At 40.6% G+C, this 25,234-nt stretch overlaps 3 protein-coding genes and 2 long non-coding RNA genes across 6 annotated transcripts in view; 1 reads left to right on the top strand and 4 right to left on the bottom strand.

Annotated features, from left to right (window-relative positions):
• LOC308191039 overlaps positions 1-5,641 on the bottom strand; it is a 52,824-nt gene extending 47,183 nt beyond the window's left edge. The window contains exons 1-2 of the long non-coding RNA XR_013947666.1: positions 5,545-5,641; positions 1,795-3,046 (exon numbers count right to left, since the gene is read on the bottom strand). This is a non-coding gene — a long non-coding RNA (uncharacterized lncRNA). The remainder of the gene's footprint in view (positions 1-1,794; positions 3,047-5,544) is intronic.
• SEPTIN7 (septin 7) overlaps positions 1-25,234 on the bottom strand; it is a 594,594-nt gene that overhangs the window by 558,840 nt on the left and 10,520 nt on the right. The window lies entirely within an intron of this gene.
• LOC308191032 (FANCD2 opposite strand protein-like) lies at positions 3,060-5,550 on the top strand. The gene is given in 2 exon segments (XM_080583009.1): positions 3,060-5,147; positions 5,149-5,550. Coding segments are annotated over 2 exon segments (552 nt in total). The 5' UTR covers positions 3,060-4,863; the 3' UTR covers positions 5,417-5,550.
• LOC308191037 lies at positions 8,066-14,283 on the bottom strand. The gene is made up of 4 exons (XR_013947659.1): positions 14,037-14,283; positions 13,100-13,161; positions 12,547-12,701; positions 8,066-11,330 (listed from the first exon to the last, which is right to left on the bottom strand). It is a non-coding gene; the product is annotated as an uncharacterized lncRNA (long non-coding RNA).
• BMPER (BMP binding endothelial regulator) overlaps positions 18,194-25,234 on the bottom strand; it is a 150,463-nt gene continuing 143,422 nt past the window's right edge. The window contains exon 15 of the mRNA XM_080582971.1: positions 18,194-20,561. Within this exon, the coding sequence (XP_080439097.1) occupies positions 20,380-20,561 (182 nt within the window). The 3' untranslated portion in view covers positions 18,194-20,379. The remainder of the gene's footprint in view (positions 20,562-25,234) is intronic.

The raw sequence follows: 25,234 nt of genomic DNA, 5'->3' as shown, positions 1-25,234 counted from the left end.
TTGAAGCAAATGAAGCAAAATGAAACAAAACCGACACAAAACTAAAACTCCTAACAGTACTGATTTGTATGGTCATTTTAAACACCTTCTAACTGCATCAGCATTTAAACTATTCTCCCCTCTCCAAATGGAAAAAGAATTAGAAAAGCATGCCATGAACAGAGACTTTTGCATATAAATCACTACCAGATGAAGCAATGGAAAACAGTTATTAATGAATATTTTGCATTCTTCCTGTGTTTTGTAAAACTATGGCTTACACCAAAGTTCTGCTGAAAACACTTCAAGCTGATTGAATAGTTTGTAATGACATCTCGAAAAGATGCTCAGTTTAACAGGGTTCAGGACATGCTTTTAGAACAGGAAAAATTACAGGCTGTTTTTTAAAAAAAATAACCATGTTAAGAACATACCCATGACTGTCTATGTTTCAGTGTTAGCACAGCATAGGGAGATAGTAAGATTTATTGCTAATTACTAACAAGCTAGAAAAGTGAGAAACAAAGGAAAGAAACCAAAAGCACCTTCCCCCCCATCCACCCTCTTCCACCTCCTCCCCCCGAGCGGTGCAGGGGAACGGGGGAATGGGGGTTATGGTCAGTCTATAGCGCAGCTTCTCTGCCACTCCTTCTCGGTCACTCTCATCCCCTGTGCTGTGGGGTCCCTCCCACGGGATGCAGTCCTTGGTGAACTGATCCGGTGTGGGCTTCCCACAAGCAGCAGCTCTTCAAGAACTGCTCCAGATACGGGTCCATACCACGAGGTCCATCCCTCAGGAGCAAACTGCTCCAACCTGGATCCCCCACGGGCAGCAGCTCCTGCCAGGTCACCTCCTCCTGCGTGGTCTCCTCTCCACGGGCTTCAGGTCCGGCCCGGAATCTGCTCCAGCAGGGGTCTTCCACAGGCCGCAGCCTCCGTCAGTGCAGGTCCACCTGCTCCACCGTGGTCTCCTCCACGGGCTGCAGGGTGGAACCCTGCTCCACTGTGGTACTCCATGGGCTGCAGGGGGACAGCCTGCTTCACCATGGTCCTCACCACAGACTGCAGGGGACTTCTGCTCCGCCGCCTGGAGCACCTCTCCCCCTCCTTCACTGACCTTGGCGCCTGCAAGGCTGTTCCTCGCTCCTGTCACTCTCCCAGCTGCTGTGTGGCACAGCGTTTTTGTTTTTTTTCCCCTGTCTTAAATATGCTCTCACAGAGGCGCAAAACAACGTCGCTTATTGGCTCGGCTCTGGTCAGCAGTGGGGCCCTTACCAAACATGGGGCAGCTTCTAGGTTCTTCTCACAGAAGCCACCCCTATGGCCCCTGCTACCAAAACCTTGCCATGTAAACCCACTACACTCACTTTAAACTGAAGCAATATGCTGAAGAAGTTTATGTTTATGTGACCCTAATATCTTTAGACAGATCTCTTAAAATTTTGAGAACAAAAAAATGTCTCTGAAATAGCTGATCAGGAAACAATCTCATTTTCTCCGGGCGGCTGCTGCTGCAGTCTTTGCTTACAAAGCTCCATCACACTTCCTTTTTTAAAAAAATGAGATGACAAAACTCCAAATACAGGTATTATCTTCATTCCAAGTCAGCTGATAACGTGGCTGTCTCAGCTACAATTTCAAACACAATCTCTTTTTTTTCCAGCCACCCCGAGAGAAAAGACTGTCCAGTTTATCTGATCACGAAAAATTGGAAGATACCAAAATTAATATGTAAAAACATAAAATTTCAGTTTTTGAAAGCTGATAAGCCTACACAGCAAACAGTCAAGCATACAAGAGGAAGAGACAACTTACCATAAACTGTTGAAGAAAATTGCTGTGCATGTTTATGTTATATAAAAACTATAGGTAAAATGGCAAAACAGAGGTTAAAATAAACCATTAAAAGATAAATTGAGTAAGCAAACAGAAGGAAAAAAAGCACAGGAATGAATGATGTTTCTAAAATCTAACCCAGAGCCTTTCAGTCTTTAATTATCCTAATTATCGAGGCATTTGTCCTTCATTAGTCATCAGACAATTACCGTAACACCCAGCTCTGAGTTTTGATTACTTTTCAAGAGCTACAATTCATTGCTGAAAGACATGAAAACCGTTGCCCTTTTGTACTAGTGCTTTTCAAATCCTGTAACTTTGAGCCAGGAATGAGAGAAATCACTGGTTTGGGATCTTTCAGCTCTGGAATCATGGCATGGTTCTGTCTTTGCAGGGTCACTCTCACCTCTATGAGGGAGGCACCGCTGTGCTCACCTGGGAAACTGGGGTGAAGAATCAGCCTTGTTGCTGCCACGGAGTGCCAGCAACAGCGATGCCAAAAGAGCAATATATTTAAACTTCCAGTCAAACTGACTGAAAAAAGCCCCAGTAACCTAATAACAAAGAAAACCTGAAAGACAATTAAGATTTTTTTCCCCTAAACAGCATTCATCCAAGCTAGGGAAATGCACATGCTATTTAGCCTGCATGGTTAAGATGCTAAGTTAGTAAAATGGTGTAAAATACACGTCAGCGTGTTAACAAGTCTGAATGTCAAGAGCCAAGTAAAAATAGAGCAGTTTCATGAGCAAAGTTGTTACAATTATAGCATCTCTCATTAATTACAGGCCATGGGGTTCTTTTATGAAGCAAAGTGTGGGAAATGCTATGATGATAAACCTGAGGCCTTGAGTCACAGAAAACAAAGTATCTGAACAATCAGAAGGATGTAAAGAAAAGTGATACAGCCTCAAATATAGTTTTTTGTCTTTCCAAATGGCCATTCTACTGACCATTTAAAGATACCTATACAATTAAGACACATTCAAGATATGAAAAAAAATCCAAAGAGACAAAATGGAAGTGAGGCACAGTTTCCACCAGATCTTTGATTTATTACTTTTTAATTCCCCATGATTTGGGAATTTTCAGCAAGGTACAATCCGACTGTATGCTGACATCTAAAAAAAGGTGACCTGGAAGGGTTTCCAAACAAACAGGACACAGGACGAAAAGATTTCTGGATATCAACAATAGTGAGACAGAACATGGACTTCCAGGACCCTGATGCCTGTAAGAAACAAATCACAGTCACCCAGAATTAACTCAGAAACAAAAGGTGAAGATTTCATCAATTTTCTATTCAGACTGTAACGAAGCAAAGCTCTCACTGAATCAGTAGCAAATTGTGCTAAATAAAAGGCCTGAGGAGTAAACTCAGGATTGAAAATCTGATTCATTAAAGGAAATAATATCACAATCTGCCTCTTACACAGAGTAGGTAGAAAACATGTATGTACTTATGTGTGTGTGTGTATATATGGTATGCACATATACACACACTCATGAGAGTGCTTTTAGTACTGAATGGAGACACTCCAGTGTAACCAGCATATATGCGTATATTGTGAAGGAATTTAGCAGTTTAATAACAGGCAAAATTAAACCCTTTAAATCGTTATGCCTAAACACTTTGTGCATTTTGCTGTGAAAACTAGAGCACTGTGCTCTCAGTATGCGAGTTTAAAAAAAAAAAAAGTTTGATGTTTAGGGATTTTTTTAAACAAAAGATAATTCCCTTTAGAAAAACTGAGCATTTAATTTTGAAGATATTTGCTTTTGGAAGGAGTATGGCTGTTACAATGCTTTGCATATATTAATGCAAATCACAGATGCTAGAGTGAATTAAAAAAAAAAAAAAAAAAAAAAACTATTCCCAGAGAAATTAATCCAAAATGAAAACTTATGCTGCACTAAGTTAAATGGGCCATGCTGGATCCTTCTTTGCTGATCACAAATAAAACAAACTGCAATTCCAGATTGTGAATTTCTTGTGTTCTTGTAACTGTGATGACTGTTTTGATATGTATTTTCTTTGGTATTTCTAAGGAACACTTGTTATATTTTCCACTGTACTTAATATGTATGCCTTCCAACAGTTTTGTATCAAATTGGAACCATTTATAAGGAATATTTTGTTTACAATGATAGGCAAGTCAGCCACGACTCGAAACACTAAGCTAACTACAGCGAAGTTCAGCAATTTACCACTGAGAAGTTTATTTTGTTATTCTGTGTGAGTTTAGTTGCCACTCAAGGCAAGCTTTTTCTATTTCAGCCACCTTGCTGTTCATAGCATTCTTCAGCCCTCCTTGCTGGAGGCTTTTGACTGAAAATAAAATTGGTCTTATTGAAATGCTGTAACATTTCTCCGTCAGTACAGAAGCACTTAGGCAAAATTTGTCCATCTGTAAAACTCAACCTTTTCCCCCTCAAGGAGAAGCACATCCTGCAACTTGCATCGCGATATAGATTTGCAGTGACTCCAAGCTGAAGTAAAATGAAAACGTGCTGTAACAGGCAGATTTACAACTGTTGGTGAAAGCACTCCAGAACTAAAATTGCAAGTAAATTGTTTGTCTAGAAAGAAGCTCAGTCCTTTCCCCTGTGCAGCTCCTGCTTAAACTGAGAATTTCAAACCCCGATGACAGCAGAGACAGCTGGAAAATCGGACTGTTAGGACAGTAAATACATGGGAAATGGTATCCTATTGATTGAGGGAGGAGGCTGAATGTTATTTGGTGTACTCTGAATTTTTAAGACATTCACTGTGACTGAAAATTTGGGTAAAGAAGGCTTTGCTATTTTCTTAAAAGGGCCTTCAAATAAAGGTGTTTAAACTTAACATGATGGAGGGATTTTAAGCAAGCAGTGAGGAATTATTATCAGATCACGAGGTGAAGGTGAGTCTGGTAGTCATTTTTGACGGAGACCACAGCGCAACAGCGAGAGAAAATGAAGAGCTGTGGGGACAGGTGTGTGTGAGGGGGAACACACCAACCACCGTCCAGGGGAAGCAGCAGCGGTTCTGCGCAAAGGGACAGCGGCATGCGGGCAGGCCGCCGCCGGGCGCCCCCAGCCGGCCCCAGCCAACGGCCGCGGCTCTGCGGGCAGCCCCCGGCCCGAGCCCGGGCCCCGCGGCCCAGCGGGCGGCGGATGGCGGGCGGTTACCAGCTGTGGGCGCCCCGCTCGCCCCTGGACGAGGCGCTGCGCTGGCTGCGGGGCGCCCCGCCGCCCGCTCCGCAGGCCGCCGCCATTTCGGCGCACCCCTTCCGCGGGGCCTGCCCGCCGCCGCTGGCGGCGGCGGCGGGCGGGCTGCGGGGCCGCGCGGCGGCGGCCGCAGGCCGTGAGGCTGCGGGGCCTCGACGCCGTTTTCGGGCGGCCGGTGACGGCGCAGCCGCCGCGCTGGAGCGGCTCGCTGCGGGTGTCGGAGTGCTCGGCCTTCTGCCGGGTGGTGGCCCCGCGGCAGCCGGGGCCTGGCGGGCTGCGGGAGACCGAGGCCCGACTGGCCGCCGCCATGTGCCGCAGGATGCTGCGCGCCATCCTGTTGCTGTACGCCGCCTACAAGAAGTGTGCCTTCGCCCTGCAGCACTCGCGATGAGAGCCCTTGGCACGCTTGGCATCAGCCGGGGGGTGACCCGGGTCCGGCTTGGCTGGACGCTTCAGGGTGTTGGCTGCCTTGGAACCATACTGAAGCCTCACTGCACAGAGCATTCGATGAAACCTTACCTGTTGCGGCCAGTGCCTCGCTTGCCTGCCAGGATGGCACCCCAAGGAAAGCTGGCTGAAGAAGCACGGGGCTCAGAGTGCAACAGCATGAAGCTCGTGGACTCGGGCACCAGCTACGTCAAAGAGATGAAAACCTGCACGCCCCATCAGAGGTTATAGGGACGTGACTGCACCGTCTGCCTGTGTTTGTAGTCACGGCCTGATGAGTGCCAAGGAGGAGCGTGGTTCTGGCTTGCTGTGTTGCATGTAGTGTTCGCCATTCTGCTGGGAGAAAAGCCTGAAGTGAAATGTCTGCCAAACTGAGAAGCGCTGCTGCTTGAGATGTGGCTGTCTTTGCCAGACAGTCCTCAAAGAAAAGAGGTTTACACTCCTTTTATAGCTACGGGTACAAACTCCAAAACAGATCCCAACCTTAATACCTTCCAAGCCAAATCCGTTGTTTACTCATTTCTTGTCAACAAAGACCTCCACAAAACAAAACAAAAGTTACGGTTTAATCTGTTAATAAGTTTTACAGTTTCTCCCCCCTTGACCATTACTACTTTGTGAGAACTAACTGGTTTACAAAGAATTCAAATCGCCTTTTTATCATTCAGAGCAAAGTCTGTAGTTATTTACGGCTAGTGAAGGCAGTTCACATAAATACAGTCTTCAAAGTTACCCATGTGAATCTTTTTTCTTTTTTTTTTTTTTAGCTAATGGTATAAGTATCCTTAAAGCAAAATTCATGCCATAACAGTTTTCTAAAAATGCACTTTTGATCTACTCTGTTCAAACTTTCTTTACAATTAAATGTACAGGTGTGAAAATCTATGTAGATTGCTTACAGCTAATGAAAACAATTTGCAAAGAATGACTGCAGAGTTGCTACTTACCTTCAAAATAACCAAAACAATATTTTTACTTGTTTTAAATGCCATAAACAGTGTATATAGCTTTTTAGAAATGTACTATTGGCTTCTTAACAGTCCAAATAAAATTTGTTCTGATTTATTTCCTGCCAGTATAGGTAATTTATTACAAGTTCCATAAAGTATAGTTACAAACTATCACAAAAATTATAGCAGCCTATAGAGTTTCAGTTAATCTTGCCCATGCAATTACAGAGGGGAAAGCATTTATAATGCATTTGTAGTCAATATTTCACATCACCCTGATAATATAATCATTATTCATTCCAATATGGAGATGAACATTCGGGGTTGTCATAGCATTCAGTCATTGCTTGTAACAAACTTTAGAAATGTCTTGTCATGGATTCACCCCTAATTGTGAAAAGCTGGTTGTCCCATCTTTCAGTAGAGGCTGATTTGCTTTCTAGACTATCTGGAACAAGCTAACAAGTTAGAATAGATGAGTGTGGCTGCTGGGAAGTATCACAACACAAGAAGAACTCGTAGAATCTACTTGTTTACAACTGATAAGTTAATAAAGAGATCAGCCAAATCTGGGTCTGTGCTTTGCTTGTCCGTGGTAATAGCAGCCAGGCATTAGAAAGAAGTGCAAGCTTTGGAGCTGGATCTACAGTTCCTGTTTCTGATCCAGAGCTGCCTATTAAGACTGTGCAGAGTCAATCCTGCTGCAGTCTAAGCTGGATTTTCCCATTGAGTTCTCATCAGACCAGCATTCAGATCTGGCTCTGCTTTTTGGGCTAGTTTAAAGAGAAATTCATATCTGCTTACCTCTGAATGAATGCTTCTCCTAACCTAGGATATGTCAAGGGGAGTTGATACAGATCTACGGAAGTAATACTGATTTAAGCAAACAGGTTATTTGGCTAATAACTGTTTTTTCTAAAAAAAAAAAAAAAAAAAAATGCACGAAGGGAAGGCCTTTTCTATTTAAAAATAAAGGTTTTAATGAGCACCCTGTTCACTGCCATACTGATAGATAATCATGAAGGAGAGGGTCTGGAAAAGTTTCTTCATAGTCTTTTCATAAAGCACTGGTGTAAAGCTGTCATCTCTACCTTACAGCAGACACAGTTCTGTAGCATTGACCTGAGGCTGAACTGTGAGCTACCTGGCAAGTCTTCCATGTTCATCCTCTCAAGCTGAGCCACAGCCATTAAACCCCAAATAGAAGGCCACAGCAGTGGTAGGTGATGAGAGACCATACAAAAGAAGGTGAGCATTAGGGCCTGTGAAAGGAAACCCTGTGCTTGCAAGGACTGCCGAGCTAGGTGTGGACCATCGGAGCTCCGTAAATGTTGTTCTTCTAATCACTTCTGATCATAGTGTGCTCCTGCAGGGAGAAGGTGATTGTTTCAACAGGTCAGGTGTATTTACGAGGTGTAGACAGTGCCCTAAAAGGTTTGCTGGTTTATAATGAAAGGAACTGAACAACTATGTCATGTTACACCAGCTGGTATGGCTTCTAGTATTGCTCTGAAACTACACCACAAATAAATTCCATAAACTTAGGCTACTGAGCATCCAGTCCAAACACCTGCTTTTTTTTCCTTAAGTGTTAATCCTTAAGCAATTAGGCACAACATGAAACTTTGTTTCTTAGAAATTTATTATGTAGGTCATGTTTGTTTGGCTGCAGTAAGGACTTACTGTTTTCGATACAGTAGTCTTGTTTATGTACAAAGACAGGGGAAAGTATGGCTTTTATAAACACAGTTGTGCATGGATAAAGTCTTCCTTCCAAGAAGCCCTGTGTACCACAAGCTTTTCTTATCCCCTTCCAGTCTCACTTTCACAATACCTTGTCCTGCTGTTTGCCTGCTTTTTGATTCCTTTCACACACAGCTTCAATGAAATCAATGCCCCCGCTCCATCTTTGCTGCCATTTCACTGTAGAGTTCCTGCTCAGACTTTAGTCATCCTGCTCCGTGCCTTGAGAAGGTGATTTCTGTTGATCCAATTGACAACAATAATAAAAAACAAGATGTGTAATTGCCTTTCTGTTCTCTCTGAATAACTGTGTGACACACCTGTCAGTTTCAGTGAGAGCTGAGCTTGGATGCAGACTGAATAGCAGCCACCCACAGCCTTGAAGGACACCTCAAGAGCCAGTTCAATGGTCAAAGTGGTTGATGTAAGAGTTTCTTTTTATACTATGTCTCCAAGCCAGCAGGCACTTATAGTTGTTTAACTTCACCAACGTAAGTCACTTTCATTCAGCTTGGTTGTTGCAGTTCACAGTGGTAGGGATAAACCCAAAGGTAAAGAAAATAACAACTCATACATCTTTAAATGATGTATCCCAATACCATCTGCTCCCAGGAACACCCTATTATCTCCAGCTCCAAGTTAGCCTGAAGCCAGGCAGGTTCCCATCTCACAGTGTGTGTCCTGCTTTCTCAGACATGCAAAGGAGACATAATTTAGACAACAAGCATTGCTGCAAGGTACCTTAGTTTAACTTTCAACTTTTCATTATTTTTTCCCCTCCGTTGGAAACTGTGACACTGAATAAGCATCCCTTGATGGTGGCTTTCAGATTTCCCAAATCTGAAAATTTCAAAGCACAGGTTCTAACCAGCTACTGGTGCACACAGCAGTAAGGCTTGCTCCTTTCAGATTAATCAGGGCTTCACTCGGCGATCCTTCTAATGCTACTTCAGTCTCCCCATCCCTTAAAGCAGGTCTGTGGAGAACCAGGTCTGTGCTTCCGTTCAGCTTGCTGTAGGCTGTGGTAGGGACAGAAGTAGGCAGGAGGAATTTGGCTTGAGGTGAGAGTTATTACCTTGGGAAGACTCAAGGTAGAGAAACGCTATTATTCTCCACACCAGAAAGGGATATGCTGATTTTAGGGGGAAAGGAGAAATAACCTTCACCCTTAAAATGGACAATGAATCTTTTTATTACTGCTTTATGATCATAATGGATCTGCAACTTAAACCAGTCTGTTGCCCTGGATTGTTTCAACAAGTTCAAGATCAAACTTGGCTTTCTCAGTGTCAAGTGAGTTGAAATTAGAGGAGTATTGATTATTGCCTCAGCAGCGCTGTGGTCTGCTCACAGCAGCCTGTGGAGAATAGAAAGTTAAACAAAGGGAGAAAGTGGGCCAGCAGCTGCAGATGGTGGCTAAACTGACGCTTGCACACAGGCTCCAAACAACCTTGGCTGTAATTGCTTACTTCTAGAACCATCCTTAGGATCATTGAACAGAGGCTCCTTTAATTGTCTGCTTTTACAGTGGTTTCAGAGAGAATTTTGCCATTTCTGTTTGGCTACATCTCAGAAAAATTCACATCATTTCCCACTGCCTGTGAACAATCATGCCGTCATATGCCACAGAGATGCTAGCAGCAGCAGTCCTTCTTCAGCTCCAGAGCAAGAAACAAGGGACCCTTTGCACATATGGTCCTACTGGATCCTCAGCGTCTTTGCTGAATTGGTGGCAGGCTTTCCACTCGCATCTCAGGGGCTCTGAATCATTAATGGTCCAGTCACCTTTGCTCTCAAACCTGAACTCTGGCTTTGCTTAATCAGCAAAGCTGATGTTTTTTTCCCCCCCTATCTGGGCTAGTAGATATGATTCATAACATCTCATGGCACTGTGTGTTTTCAAAGTTAATCTGATCAGGCCCGTATTTCAAGTCACTCAGTTCTTGAATCCTAGTAAGTCTACTACAGATGTGAGACTCCTGCATCCAAGTCCAACTGGCAGGTCATCATGTGCATCCCCATGCAGATGTGGTGGAAAAGCATCCAATTCATATGTTCAGTTCCTTAAAGGAGTCTTAGCGCCAGCACTAGGCCTGCAGCTGCATCAGGCTGGCTTGCCTTTAAAAGTGCCACATGCAACGATGAGGACAGATGATCTTAAGACGTATGGGTACCCCATCTTCTCTGCTCCTGGGGCTTCCAGAAATAGCTAATTGATTCCCTATTAGCGCTGAGACAAGTTTTGACCCTGAATTTGTGGCAGCTCTATAGTATGACCAGCTATTTTGCAGCCAAGTAGAGCATCTAAAAAACATTCAACTCTTTTCACATCAGTGCAAATCCAGAGATTTTAGGCCAATAATGTGGGTTTAAAAGGTCTTCTTAATGAGTTTTATATGGCCATTCTGCAGTTCACAGTCTGCTGTAAGCTGACTAAGTGCCCTTCAGGTTAAGAAGAGATCAGACAATGTTGGGATTGATACACAACTAACTAGTAATGACTGGTGTACATGTTTGTATTTCTACTCTTAATGTAGATTATCAGCATTTGTGCACAGCTAATTTCCCTCTCCGTTGTGAGCCCTTTCATCAGAAAACAGAAAGATGCTTTTTTTTGTAATAAGAAATTGAACTTTTGGAAAAAGAAAGAGGCCTCAAAAAGAGTAAACCTTAGTTAAAACTTACTAAGCATGTCAGTAAATTCTCTTTAGCACCCTGACTCATTGCAAGCTGTTATATTATTCTCTTGGCTCAAGGTAGCTTATACTCATATGTAATGACAGCTGCCTTATTAGAGATACATCTTGAAGTTTTAACACTGCAGAACATAAATAGCACCTTGGAGTTGCAGAACCTTGCTTATCTTGCTAATGAGATACCAAGAGGAGAAACAATGACGCAAGTTCTGGGTTAGTCATGAGACAGGTGCCACCCACACTTGGAAAGGATTGCCCGCAGCCACAGCACAGGCTAATCTGTTGGTGCCAGCAGAGAAAACAAAACTAAATTATTTCACTGACGTGTATGAAGAAATACTCCCTCAGTGAGAAATCAGGAGCATCAGGCTGGGTCCCATCACAATTTTCTTCACTTTCTTTTGTCCATGTGACAAGTAGTACTTGGGAGCTTGGATCTTTCCCATTAGTTAAGTAAGCCTTGATGAGCCTGGAGGGAAAGAGCAACAATCAAGAGAAACAATCCTGCCATTTTGGAAGAATTGTTTTATCCCCATCCTTCATACGTTGTGTACATCGTGTGTATTGAAGTAAGTCAATCCTGTTGGGGGCTTTCCATTCAAATTGCTGCTTTTTCAATTAAAAAGACCACAAAGCATGATTAAAATTCAGATTGCTGGTCTTGGCTGTTTTCATACTTTGGCTTTAAAACATTTGTTAAGCACCATCTGCTGTACATTCAGAAAATAGCAACTAGAACTGCTCATCTCTTTCCAGCTTCTTAATAAAATTAAAGTTATTTAAATGCTGTCTACTATGAAATATAGTATGTCAGCTCCAGAATGTTTAAACTGCATTTATATAGTTCTCCAATTGCATTATCTATCTACAGTTAGAGATAGAACACAAGTTTCTCTTGGGAGAGGAACTGTATTACAGTTAACAACTGTATTTTGTAATAAACATCATGTCCTAGAATAGGACAGTGGAAGGAGTCAAGAAAATATCTATGTTAAGCCTGAATTCCAGGTGTACTAAATAAAAGAGGATGAATGCAGCCAGAGACAAAGCACTGTCTTTCAAGGACAAATTCAATGTGCAGTGACTGCAGGACTCAATGACAAAAACAAAAGCTACACATCAGTTGAAAATCCTAAATGGGCAATATTAGCTTTTCAATATTGTTTAATTATCAGATCAGTTATCACTAATACTCCCAGCCATCACAACTCTTTTGACAGTGAACTGCAGGCAATGGAGAAAAGAACTCCAATTATTAGACTGAACTGAGTGAAAAGCCTGAAAGGAGTAAATAAACCTGGAGAACATTTAAATGAAAAACAGCCACTAGACATTTTTTCCGTCAGCTTCTGTGTTTGGCCTTTCTTCCCTGCTTTTTAGCAGAAGACGTTCTCTCTGAGCAGGAAGGAAGGAGTGTCAGAAGCTGTTGCATTCAGAATGATTTGCACAAGAGCACGAAGGGAAAGATTGCAACCATGATGTGCAAGGCAAAGGCTGACCAAACAAAGCAGAGTTGGAGAAGCCTAACTCTCAGAAGTGCCCTGCTGGAGCAAATTCTGCTCCTTTCTTGTCCTTCACATCAATACTTAGTACAAACTAAGCAGGGAGTCCCGCAGCTATGCAGGGGACTACACAGCACCAGTAGTCCTATAATTTAAAATCAAGCAAGCTCCTAGATCTCTTACCTTCTGTGCTCTCCCCATCTCAATCCAGGAGAGAGAAGAGAGAAATCCACCAAAGAAGGTCATCTTTTCACTCAGCCCACAGCCAGGCCTGCTCTCAGCCCTGACCTTTTGGTTCATAAGTTACTTACTCATTCTAAAGTAGGGCAGGCTCCTCTCTGCAAGAAATAAAAATACTTCATAACTGTGAGGACTGATCTGGAGACCAATGAACATCAACAGAAGCCTTGCCCAAGTATGGATCAGTAGATTTCTAAGAAATTCATTGCTCCTAAAGTCAAAGTGATTTTGTAAGCCATTATCGTTTCTGTTCAACCAGAGGGAAAACAGAGGCAAGTAGCAGTAAAGGAACTTGGCTGAGTGATATTACATAAGCCAGTCATCACCAGAGCAAATGGTCCCAAATTACCAGTTCCCAAATCACAGGTGGAACCGCAGACAAACTCTCTGCATGGCTCTCCCCTCTTCCCTCCCCTCCCAGGAAGTTACAGTACTTAAGATTAGGTCTTAGAGAACACAGTCATTATGTGGAAGCTGTTGTTTTTCTGAGTCAGACCTTGCAAATCAGGACAGCTGTTTTCACTGATGGCTATGAAATTATCAGGCATCCATTTTTATCTGCATAAAGATAATAAATATTAAGTTTATAAGGGAATAAAGTCTTTGCAAGCATACTCATCACAATCCTACTCTTACAAAGTTATATTAGTACAACATTCTTGCAAAGAGGGTATAGACACTCAAAGAAAACATCTCAAAGTTGTCATTTTGCAGTTCTGGAAGATGCATTAAACTACATAATAATTTTAATTTCAAAAGGTATAAACCGAGATGTACCAAACTCAGAAATTTAGTAAAATCTTAAATAGATTTCTTAGTTCCATGAATGCACCTCAGGTGAAACCTTTTAAAAACTCAGCATGAGTAAGCAAAGCAATTCTAAGTATTAGAATGTAAACATTCTGCAGTGATGCTCTTGACATGACAGAACATTCTCCACAAATTCCATATGAAACATTTCAAGTAACCAGTCCAAACATTAATGGCTTCAAGCATTTAATATAACGTGATACACACTGAAATTTTCCCTGCAGCTTCTCCTCCCTTGATCGTTTGCAGGGTAACAGTTATAATGAACAAGAGGTCAAAAACAAAACAAAACATAATAATTAAAAATAAATAAATAAGTAAACCCTACCCCAACCAACAACAACAAAAAACCTATCCCCAATAAAAATAAACAAGCAAAAGAAAACCTTCTCTTTTGACAGAAGTATTATTCTATGGGTTCTAGGGTTATTCTTGATGCACATCTGTATGAAGAAACTCAGGACTGTACAACAAAGAGTGGGGTTCAAATACCCGTGTATTTACATCCCAAACATTCAGGTATCTAAGATAGAAGAAATAATTTCTTCCAAAACACTGCTTGTTTATTTCTCTCAGTTCAAGGCATTATGAAATCTTAGCTGTAAAACTGCAGTAGTACATACCTGCTTCTGGGTTTTGATCCACATCCTTTAGAATAAACAATCAATTTTTTTCTATAGGTTTTGAAAGCCACTTGATACGCATTAAGGAAGATGAATACTTGAATGAAATTAAAAAAAATGTTTTGAAATCCTCTTTTTTTCAACAGTTTCTATATTCACTCTTCCTTTTTCCTTATTAGTACTATTTAACATAATCTACAAAATAAGAATTCTTGCAGCAAAATATTTATACTGATTTGGGCCATAGATGATTATGCTCTAACACAGTGCTATCAGAGATTGATATTGAACTACAGCTAGAAGCAATTAGAAGCAATTAGAAATGTAATAATTGAAAGCAGCCACACCAGGATTGTGGATTACTTCCACAATAATAAAACTAGGGTGGTGATAGTATGATCTCAACCAGTTTAAAACTAGTATAGCTAGCAACAGTTAACTCACTGAAATTGTTCCCTCCTTTCAGCTGTGCAAAATGAAAAAGAAATCAAGTCGGGTATCTCTCTTTCTTTTAACAAAAGAAAGAAAGAAATGGGGTAGGAAATTAGAACATAAGAAATTAGGCATTGACATCAGAAATCAGTGGAAAAATAAAATAAAAAAACTTCAATCTTCTAAAGTCTCAATAAAAAAGTCTCCAAAAAGCACCGACTTCTATGATGTTCTAAGAGTAGATATCAGCATGAACATAAAACAGATCTATATATAGAAACGATGAAGAAAGATAAAATGTCATGCTACAAGGTTTAAGATTTTATCCTGCCAGATGCTGAACTCTCTGGCCCTGACCCAGCAAACCATTTAAGCATGTGGTTAGAAGTCAGCGTGCATGTTGCCCTGTTGAAACAAATGTGGTTATTTAAAGTTAGCACATAGTTACGTGCTTTGAAAGATTGGGTCATTAGAGTACCAACCACTTACTGCCAGAGTATAAGGCTAAATTACTGCTATGTACAGGTGGTTACTTAGCTGTCCATTATGAGGCTCACATACCACTCTCTGAAGCACACTTTGAAGCATTTCCTCACCAGTGGATAAGAAAAAAATGTGGGTCTTTGTGGGAAGGAAATTACTCCTTTCCCATCATTTCACTTTCATGTGCAAAACCAAATTACACTGATGCCCAGGTACAAGCATCACGTGGGGAAACGCATTCCACTATCAAAGACAATGGTAGTTATACAATGCTACCCACTGCATCCCATGTGCACTAACTCCATTAAATCCAACTTCCTCCTGTATGCAGGCCTAGTATAACTCATAATTTGCAATGAAAAGGGTAAAATCATGCAGATAACAAATGCCACATTTTGTTTTTAGCATTGTTTAGATTTTCTAAAATACTGCTTGATGCTGGGCAACATTGCTGCCTAGCAAAAACGTTGTTAAAAAGAAGAGTTGTGCCCTCTTAATATTGAATAGAACTTGTAATCCTATCTTAAAGCCAGGAGCAAGACTAGTTATAAAAGTGCATTTGTAGCCTTTGTTCTGACTGTTGTAGACTGGGAAATAGCTGTGTGCTCATTAAAGTATATGTCAAACCTCTCATATATGTCAAACCTGACATATATGTCAAACCTTCTCATGAAACCAAATCACATTTGTTATGCTCATGGAAGCAAGAGAACCATATTCTGCAGATGTTTGCCTGCCCAGGAAATAAGGTCCCTTTCCTTAACTGAGGTGACTTTTTCTACTGTGATTTAGGGGTTGTGAGTAAAAGTTAGAATAGAAACTCATAATTTTATTTTAATTATGGTTTTATATACCTGCCAAAATGTATCTGTTCTGTTCAGATCTCAACATGTGATTCCGCCATGGTTGGTTTGGCTTTTTAGTTTTGTTTTTGCTTGAGGAGTGCGGGCATACTTTGCCTTTGTCAGGGAACACGTTCACAGTTTGGTTCTTACCATGTAGAGAGAAAATACCCACATAGGAAAAAAAAACAAAAAACAAACACTAAAAATCATATTACTTCTTTTTCCCTTATTACTTGCCTCTAACCTTATTCTGCCATCCTTCCTGTTTATGTCCTCACGTTATTGTACCATCTTCATTCAAGCAAAGCACAGCACCTGGCCATTTCAGGAGTCAAGAGTTACCTTGCCTTCATAGGAGAACCCTATTCTGTTGTTACAGTCTCTGCTTGGTGCTCAGGTATCACAGTGATGATTGAACTAGAAATAGTAATATGTGTGACAACCTTTACATAGGGAGAGAAAGAATTCTGTAATGGCAGTGCAGTTAGGCTTTTGTTCTTAAACTCTGCAGTGGTTCTGCAAAGGTTTTTGTAACGAGGCAGAAATGTCTCTCTCACCACAGAGGTTACTAAAATGGTAAACATCAGGGATAGCAGCACAAGCATTTGATGAGCACATATAGCATAAAGTTCTTGTTTGTCAAATACTGAAATCTCGGCATAATGCCCCCTTAGTTGGGACTGTTCCTGAAATTCCTGAAACATCTCATCACTTCAGTCCCTAATTGTCTGCATCTCCTTCTCCACCCTGTCCATCCGCAAATGCATGGGCTATTATTCTTATATCTCTTATCTCTGGTGTTACCTTGTCCGCTGTTGATGAAGGGGAAAAAAAAATGTAACTCTAGGCTGTCGATCAGGATCAGCCCATCCTTTGCAAATGTCAGCTTCTGTCAGTAAGAAGCTAAGCAGTGTCACACTGTATTTGAATCCTATGTTCAAACAAAGCAGAGAAGCTCCTGATGAGAAGAAATTACTTCTTTAGGTCATCTACCAGAATCTATTTGTGTGATTTAAGGATAGGTTCACATTTGGGTAGGGTATAGGAATCTTTTTTTTTTTTTTTTTTTCTCCAAGTGCATAACTAACTCCATGGAAGAAAGGTGTTCTTGGAAGATGTAGGAGTACCTACAGGGTCTTGGGCTACAACTTAAATTGCTCTGCTTGGCTGTGGTTTGACTCCATGGTTTATAAACTTCAACATATATGATAAAAATAGACTCAGTTGAAAGTAAATGAGGGGGAAGTAAATGTATTCTACCTCCACATATGCCAACTGAAAGCTGACTTTGAAGTGACAGTGATATGGGAGATATGGAAAACCTGATCCAAAGCAGACCTAGGTAGATTGGTAAAATACCAGCTGACATTCCCCTCAGTGAGGTGTAGCATTTCAGAACAGTTTCAATCTACAAACGTAAAAAAAAAAGATGCATAAACACAAATGCTTCATTTCCCCACTGACGTACAGAGTGTTAAATGACTTGCCAGGGTTATGCAACCCTGCTTATGCGTAGCAGGTTAACAGCGAATCTATTGATCCAAGTCTTTCCTTGAGTCTATCCGATGGATTGCAACACTGCGACTCAGAGTTTCCTTTTGGATCCCTCCAGCTCTAGCATTTGGATTTCCAGCTCTAGCATCCTAGGGGTAATATTTCATGAGCCAAGACAGCAGAATTAGAAAGAATGCTGCACTAAGAAGGAAGATGGGCTGCAAACCAAACTCTCTGAGGCTGATGGTAATGTTGTTATTGATGTTATTGGGCTAGACTTTTGACTTTTGAATAGTCTGGAAAAAGAAGGGCAAACAGCAGAGAGGAGTGAGACAACCCTAACTGGAACTGATCTGGTCTGAATAGCTCAGTTGTAACCATACAATGAATAGCACAGGGTAGCCACAGATAAGGATATAAAACCCATGCAAAGTTGAAATGTGGGGGTAGTCTCTAGAAAAGCAGAACTCCTTTACTTTAGACTATACACAAGAACTGGGCAGATGATAGCTCCACCATGGCCTTGATAACTGCAGCATTTAGAGGAAAAATCTCTACAACACAGCTCTAGGGCACAATCAGACAGCTTAGAGGTAAAACCACTTTATTCCTCAGTCCACATCACTAAAGCAGGGGGCTGCCCTTAATTAGGCAGATGTAGAAAAGCTAAACTGAGGAATGAGTCATTTTGCAGTAACCTGTAGGTCAGGTTTCAAACTGAACCATTTTAGGACTTAAAAAATAAAGAACCCATCCTACAGACAATCTGTGTCACCTCTTCACCTGGCAGCAATTAAGCATTGCTTGAATGCAATCAGTGGCCTGAGGGAGCTGGAGGGCTCTCCCTTCACCTTTCACTCACCTTCATCTAACAGGAGAAGAAAAGAGAAGGACACCTCTATACACTGTTCATCTATGCAATTCACTGATTTATTTATTTATTTTATTTTGGAAACACAGTAAGTAATTAAAATCAATCAGTAATGAAAATCTATCCTAACCTAGAGCTGGGCAAATAACCTTTCTAATAGTTTAGATGCCATATCACAGCACTGAAAACTCACAGGCTGAAATGTTCTGTGGTATAACTGATGCTTTAGATTATTTTAATGACTGCTATTTCATGTTTTAACTCCATGGACCAATTGCAATTGTTCTAAATTTCAGCTTTGCTATTCAATTATCACATGAGCCGCATAAAACCCTCTCAGTTTCCTGCTCTGACAGGATCTGCACATTTGCAATTCTGCTTCCCAGCGCACTTGTGTATGTGGCTTTGAAACCTGCTCTGCCAGTAAAACTGAATTATTTGATTGTTCCGAGAAAATGAACACAAAAGGGACATAAAAAGAGCAAGCTGAGTTTATTCAAGATTTGGACAAACATCTGTGGAATGCTCCTGGCATTATTTGCCCAGCTCTTTTTAACACTGTGGTGGTACAGCATTTTAAACAGCGTGGTGCCTACGGTACCCATGCTCACTCAGCATCTTCCTCCAAGACAGGATCGCAGACAGGCTGTATAACCCAAAACATGTTGTACCCACACACTCACTGCAAACTCAGACCCTGTAAAGCTTCCTGGAGGGTGAAGAATTAAAGGGGAAAATTGTTCAAAGCATTACAATGTGCAATTTCAATGTAAGGCATAATGAAAGTAGCTGTGTGGGAGGATATTACTTCATTATAAACCTCAATCGGATGCCCGAAGATTTCTATCATCTCAAGAGAACATTCCATCAGGCTCTACAAGAGGTTTTCCAGTGGAAGAAAAATTGCTCTCTGCTCCCCCCCCCCCCCCCCCCCCCCTTCAGGCTTGAGAAAATTGTATGGCTTTTTTAACAGTTTCTAATGAAATCCCATATTACTGCTTCTCCCCTGGGAGACTTCAAAAGTCATGCAAACTTCACAGAGCCCATATGTTCGTAAACCTCAAGCAAAAGACCAGTAAGGAAATAAATTGCAGTTCTCCAATTAGCATCTGACATTCTATAATGTTTTTTTGAAAGGGAGAATTTGTCTTTTTTCTTAACCATGCTGATAGAATAAATGAGTTACTAAACCTAGCATTATTTCATGTTTTAAGGCACACTGAAATCAAAAACTCCAATTCACGGTGGAATACGAAACAAACCCAGCAATTTAGAACACGCTAAAGGGGATAAAACATGCATGAATATTTTCTTCAAGCTCCTTATTGTGTATTCACAGCTACTGCCAAGCACGACAACATAGACGGGGTATTAGGATATGAAATGGGAAGTGGTCAAATTTTCAAAGCAGGCTGCTGGGTGTCGAACACTTTTGAAAATCTGGCCCTTGACTCTTGGTGGCATTCCAGAAAGAAATCTCTCTCTGCTGGCACTTGGCCAATCAGCTTTGGAAATCCTTTTGCACAGTTATTTCAGTAAAGCATAAAAGCCGATCCCTAGCTTTCTCTGTGTGATTAAGCACTGTCACCAATCACTATGCAGCTCTAAGATACGCATTAAATATTCCTAGATAAATCCTCCATCCCCAGAGAAATGTGTTCCCTGTACAACTGTAAATCCAGGTTCTGTGTTGAAACTAATCCAGTCTGGCAATGCTGTGGCCCTAGAAAAGTTTCCTTGGAAACGACAAACTCATGCAATGGCAAAGTCAACCAATCTTTTCATGCCACTATATTATATTAAAAACACCTGGTTTATTTATACAATGACTTACAGATTAGGGTTTTAGAAATAATAATACATAAACTTTATAGCAAAAAATATACATATAATATTTCATCCTTCTGTGATATATAGAAATGATGTATATTTGTGTGTGTGTACATATATATAAATATATGGTTTGTAATTATGCTTAGGGCACTTGTGTATAGATATGTGTATCTACATACACACAGTATACATTTATTTATCTTTGTCGGTGCCATGTGTGTATACATAAACACACATAAATACACACACAGGACCATATTTACACTCTGTGAGTAGATGTGTACATTGCAGAATCTGCACACAAACAGCTGTAGTCCTTCACTGGCTGTGAGCATCAGGGGGGTCAGTGACACCCACGTTAGTGTCCGCTGAGAGAGAACAAATGTCATCGCTGTGGGCATAGGACTGGCTTGATGCATCTTCCTTTGTGAAGAACTAGATTTGCTGGACAGTGGCACCCTGCAATGCAGGGCTTGTTGCATGGTCCAATCTCATTCCAGTTGTCACATGTTTTGACACATCCTGGACCACAGGTATCATAAACTGCACCGTGTTTACACTGGGTTGCTGAAAGACAATCAAAAGGAACAGAAGATGGGTGTTACACAAAACCAGGTAAGGACATGCAAGGAAATTTACATATCTTGTTGACTGCTTTCTATTGCAAATATCAAAAGGTACATTTTGGTACTATGATCATCTAGAAGAAAAAGCTAATTGTAAAGAAGTTCCACTGCATGAAATGCAACATGACTTTACATGACAAATGTAAAGGTAGCAACATTCCTAACCAAAAAGGTATCAAGTTCCTAATAGTCTTGAACATTTTGAGAATTTTAACAAAACTGACAGTCTATAAACCTTTGTCAAAGTCCCTGTCTACAAGCAGATCTGTGCCTTGTATTTAATGACTAGCATTTTTTACTTACTTGTCTTTTATCAAAAATTCCTGAAACATTTACATGGACAGACAGTTATTACCAATTCCACTATTACAGAAAGAAAAGACAGTCATTCACCACAACAGGTTTTCTACTTCTAAGATTATACTTTCAATATTGCATATTGCAGCAAACCAAAACAATGTTGTTAATTCAGCAGCACCAGTTCTTTTATAAAAAAAAAAATAATCAATGATTTCTATCCTTTGTGCTATTTTATCAAGTGATCACTGAGAATGAGGATTCTCGTACTTGATGATTCCAGTATCTATTCAATGATTTATGTAGTTGGCAGTTCAATGGGTTTCCAACATAAAGACTACTGAGGGCTCAGCTAAAAGCACTATAAGCCCACCAGATCAATATTTAAACTCTTAACATTTTATATCCTGCCTTCTTAGTATGGACAATAATCCATGGTTCAATAGAAAATAAAAGCCTGTTACTCTTTCTAACAGCTGTGCTGATGGCAAAAACAAGTACTGATAAAATAGTTTATAGATGGTAACAGACTCTCAAGCATCCAGAAACATATCTTGCTATTTACAGAGAGGTGGCTGAATTATAAAAGGTTTCTTCCATTTTGAGAGAGATTGAAGGTGCAGATTTTGTTAAAAAAGAGTACTGTTAGGGACAGAAAGTACTGTTTTGTTGTGTGGACTAGCCTCAGAGTGTCACTACAGTGTTGCTGTTATTCATAAAGATAATATATGCAGAAATAAACTGATTAAAGCACTAAAGTCTTTAAGAGAGTTACAGGAACGATGGAAGTCTTAGTGCTAAGGCATCATAAATTTAAGGGGTTCTTCTACAGTAACAAAGTGATCTTCAAACCAGCATCAGCTTCTTGCAAGTTTTACTTCTTACACATTTTAAAGCATCTATGCAAATGCAAAAGCAGCACTGAAGAAGGAAGGAATTCTGGAAAGTTCTCAAGACACAGGTATTAAATGTGCAAACAAAAAACTGGCTAGTACAGCAGAAAACAACCCTGGAGTTACAGAGAATCAACATATAAATATTAGATAGATATTAGATATAAGGTAGATATTAGAAAATAAAGTTTTCTAGCTCTAAGCATGAAAAAGCACTAGAACAAGCTACTTGAGCTCTGTGAGACATCTTTTATTGAACATCATTTTAGAATAAGTTGGGAAAATTATCTTTCAGAAATGTTTGAGATGATAGGCTTATCCTACATTTGAGGACTTTTTTTCAAGCTTTACATTTCTATCTTCCTCTGCATAACTTCTGTGCACACTGAAGAAGGGAATAAACAAAAGGAATAATTTAAATGAAATTTAAAAGGGAAATGGGAAATTTAGAGGGTGGAAAAAACATGCAAGCAATATTAAGCATACAGTAATACACTAGATTCACTACAAATTGCACTTACACAATGTGTTAAGAATAGAGATAGAATCCTTAGAGTGGAAAGAAAAACGTGCAGAGTTTCCAGGAGCTTTCAAACATATTAATATATTTTGCAAATGTATTAATTGTCTATAAAAGTAGATTGAGATGCTCAAAGCACAACATGAGTTATCTTAAAGAGGCTGTGACCTTAAGTTTTTAGCCTGTGTAGGTTTCATTCCACAAAGCTTTATGGCAGTAATAGCCAGCCCATTTATTCCACCTGAGCTCTGTTTGGTGCCTTAGCTGGTGGTTTTGAGGAAAGTTGGCTCAAGGTCTCCTTTCCACTTCCTCATGTCTGCCCCAGAGTAAATGAGAATATATTACAGGCTGCCTTCAGCAGCTGTGGTACCCATAAGTTCTCCCCAGCTCTACTCTACCACATAAGGATAGATGCCCTCTTGCATGTCCAGATACCTCCTTCTCCTTGAGATGATCCCATGGAGAAGACATGACGGCTTTAATTTCTGCTGTAGTCAGTCCGTAATGGGGCTATTAACTTACTGCCAAGGGAAAAATCAGAAAAGTACAATAGTTGCTGTTTAAGTTCCCCGGATGGTTTTTATTGTTGAGTGCTTCAGTTGTTAACATGTGGTGTGATTGATCCAGAACATTCCACTTCATCAACAGTTTAAAAAGTAAAAATAAAGACATTCTGCAGTAGGCTTCCCAGGGACTGCTGAAATGAATCAGTACCTTGTAAACATGGAAAACAGAAGTGATGCCTTTGCACCCATCTTTTGAGGCAAATTCCTCTCTTATAGAACTAAGTTCTGTTAGTAATAACTTAGTCCACTAGCAAAAAAAAAAAAAAAAGCACAAAAGTTACTAATAATACCGCATTTTGCAACATTACCAGTCCCAACAGGATTTTTCCACTCTTCTTCTAGAACATGTGTTTGGCATGACAGATGTGAGCTTCCTCAGACCGCTTTCTGAGCTGGCGGGACGATAGCCAGCTCCAGTCCAGAAGCCATATAGTCACATAAACACAGCACTGTGCCTGAGCTAATAAACCCTGCCTAATAAGGCTATACAGTTTTCAGACCAGAGCTGGCTTATTCCAGCCAGTTTGGCACTTTCACAGAGAAGGCTTGTATCTGTCAGCACCCGTCTTTGTAGATGTAGCTGTAATTTTTTAGGAGGAATTTTTGTTCCCCAATATAAAAGTCAAAGTACCTAACATGGAACTGCTGAAGACTCCCCTTGTAGTATGATATCTGGTAAATCTGGTTCCACAGAAATTTCTGAGCTAGTATTTGTGCATCAGTGCATCATGCAGCTTCTTGTGCTGGTGTTGCACAGATTGGGCTTTCAAGGTGTTTTGAAGGACTTTCAAATTAGGTGTCACTTGTGGAGCTTGCAATTCACAAAATGTCCTTTTAACACAGAGCAGTAGAAGGCAATAAATCTGAGCACTGCTCTTATCATGATACAGTTCTGTTTATCCTTCAAACTTTCAGTTTTTAATAAGTTTCCACTGAGAAGTAGCCTTCCCCCCTTCTCATGCATATTCACAGAGAATTAGAAAGATTAAAGAAAACCAAGATATAGCAGGTAAAAAGAGTGACTTTGGCCAGAAAATTCCACAGCAGAGATGAGGGGACCCAGCAGAGAAGAGTGAAAATCAGATACAGGCTCATCTTCCTCTAGTTTGACTGGTCATCGTCTAGCCTGACTGATCATAAAGGGATGAAAGGAGAAAATTGTTCAGCTTTTATGAAGTTGTTGGAGCATGCCAGCACATCAATGCTACCATGTGCACTTTGCACTCTATTATATTCCCTATCTGCTTTTTCTGTGTAGGTATGTCCATGGCAGGGAGTTATTGACATCTGCCATCCTAGAGTCTTCTTTCCCTCAGTGACCTTAAAAATTCAGTGTTAAATTGCTATGGCCCAAGGCCTTTCACCATCCTCGGTTTACTTAATCACACTTTTAAAATCGCTTCTTTATCATTTCTTGGGCTTAAAATATATATATATGTTTTCTATCTCCTTTTCAAAGCCTCTTCCTTCCATTTCTATCCCTTCATTTCCCTCTCCATCATATTCTCTTATTTCTTCATTCTTTCTCCCTGACACTCCTGTTTTTGTTTGTTTGCCTTGTTAATACATCATATTTTTCGTATGTCCATCCTAACAAGTCTCACTCCTCATGCAAACCTGAATTCCTTTCCAAACCCTATCAGTTCCCATGCAGATCTCACCAACCATCCCTAGCCCTTTTCCCTACTCATTAGCTTCTTCTCTTCACCCCTCCTGTTAAATGATACTCCCTTTACTGAGACAGCCTCAAAGGACAACAAGCCTTGCGCTGTAGTATTTCGCAGAGGACTTAGAGGAGGATACATTGCTGCACTGAGGGGGAAGGAGGAGCATGTAGGGAACAGGACATATAATTCAGCCTTCTGAGCATCCTGTTTGGCTGGCTGTCCAGACAACACAAGCTTTCTAAAGATTATAAAAATGAGTTAAGTGTACAGCAGTCAGGGTAGAGGAGCTGGCAACCACACAAGATCTGGTTTTATAACACACAAAAGAATAATTAAAACCTGACTACACTATTAAGTATACTCCTTTTCCATCAGAACACAGCTCTTCCAAGTATCCCACCAGCTATGAAATGTCAAACAGGAAATGAAAGTCACAGAACACTAAGGTTTTATTACAGATATATTGTTTCATACCCAGAAACTTTTATCCATAATTAAGACACAATAATTGTAACTATGAGTTTTGGAAGAAAAAAGTAAGTTAAAGAATAAAATCTTGGTGCTGGCCACTGGTAGCATATGGACACGTTACAGATGCAGTGGATGCACTTTAATGCTTACCGTATAACTCACGATAGAAGATCGTGCTACTTATTTAACACTGTATGCTA

This window comes from Anser brachyrhynchus (genome assembly GCF_964034855.1).
Source record: "Anser brachyrhynchus genome assembly, chromosome: 2".
In the NCBI taxonomy this organism is placed as follows: Eukaryota; Metazoa; Chordata; class Aves; order Anseriformes; family Anatidae; genus Anser; species Anser brachyrhynchus.
Note: the sequence above shows the minus strand (reverse complement) of the source record. Positions and strands in the feature narration are given on the sequence as shown.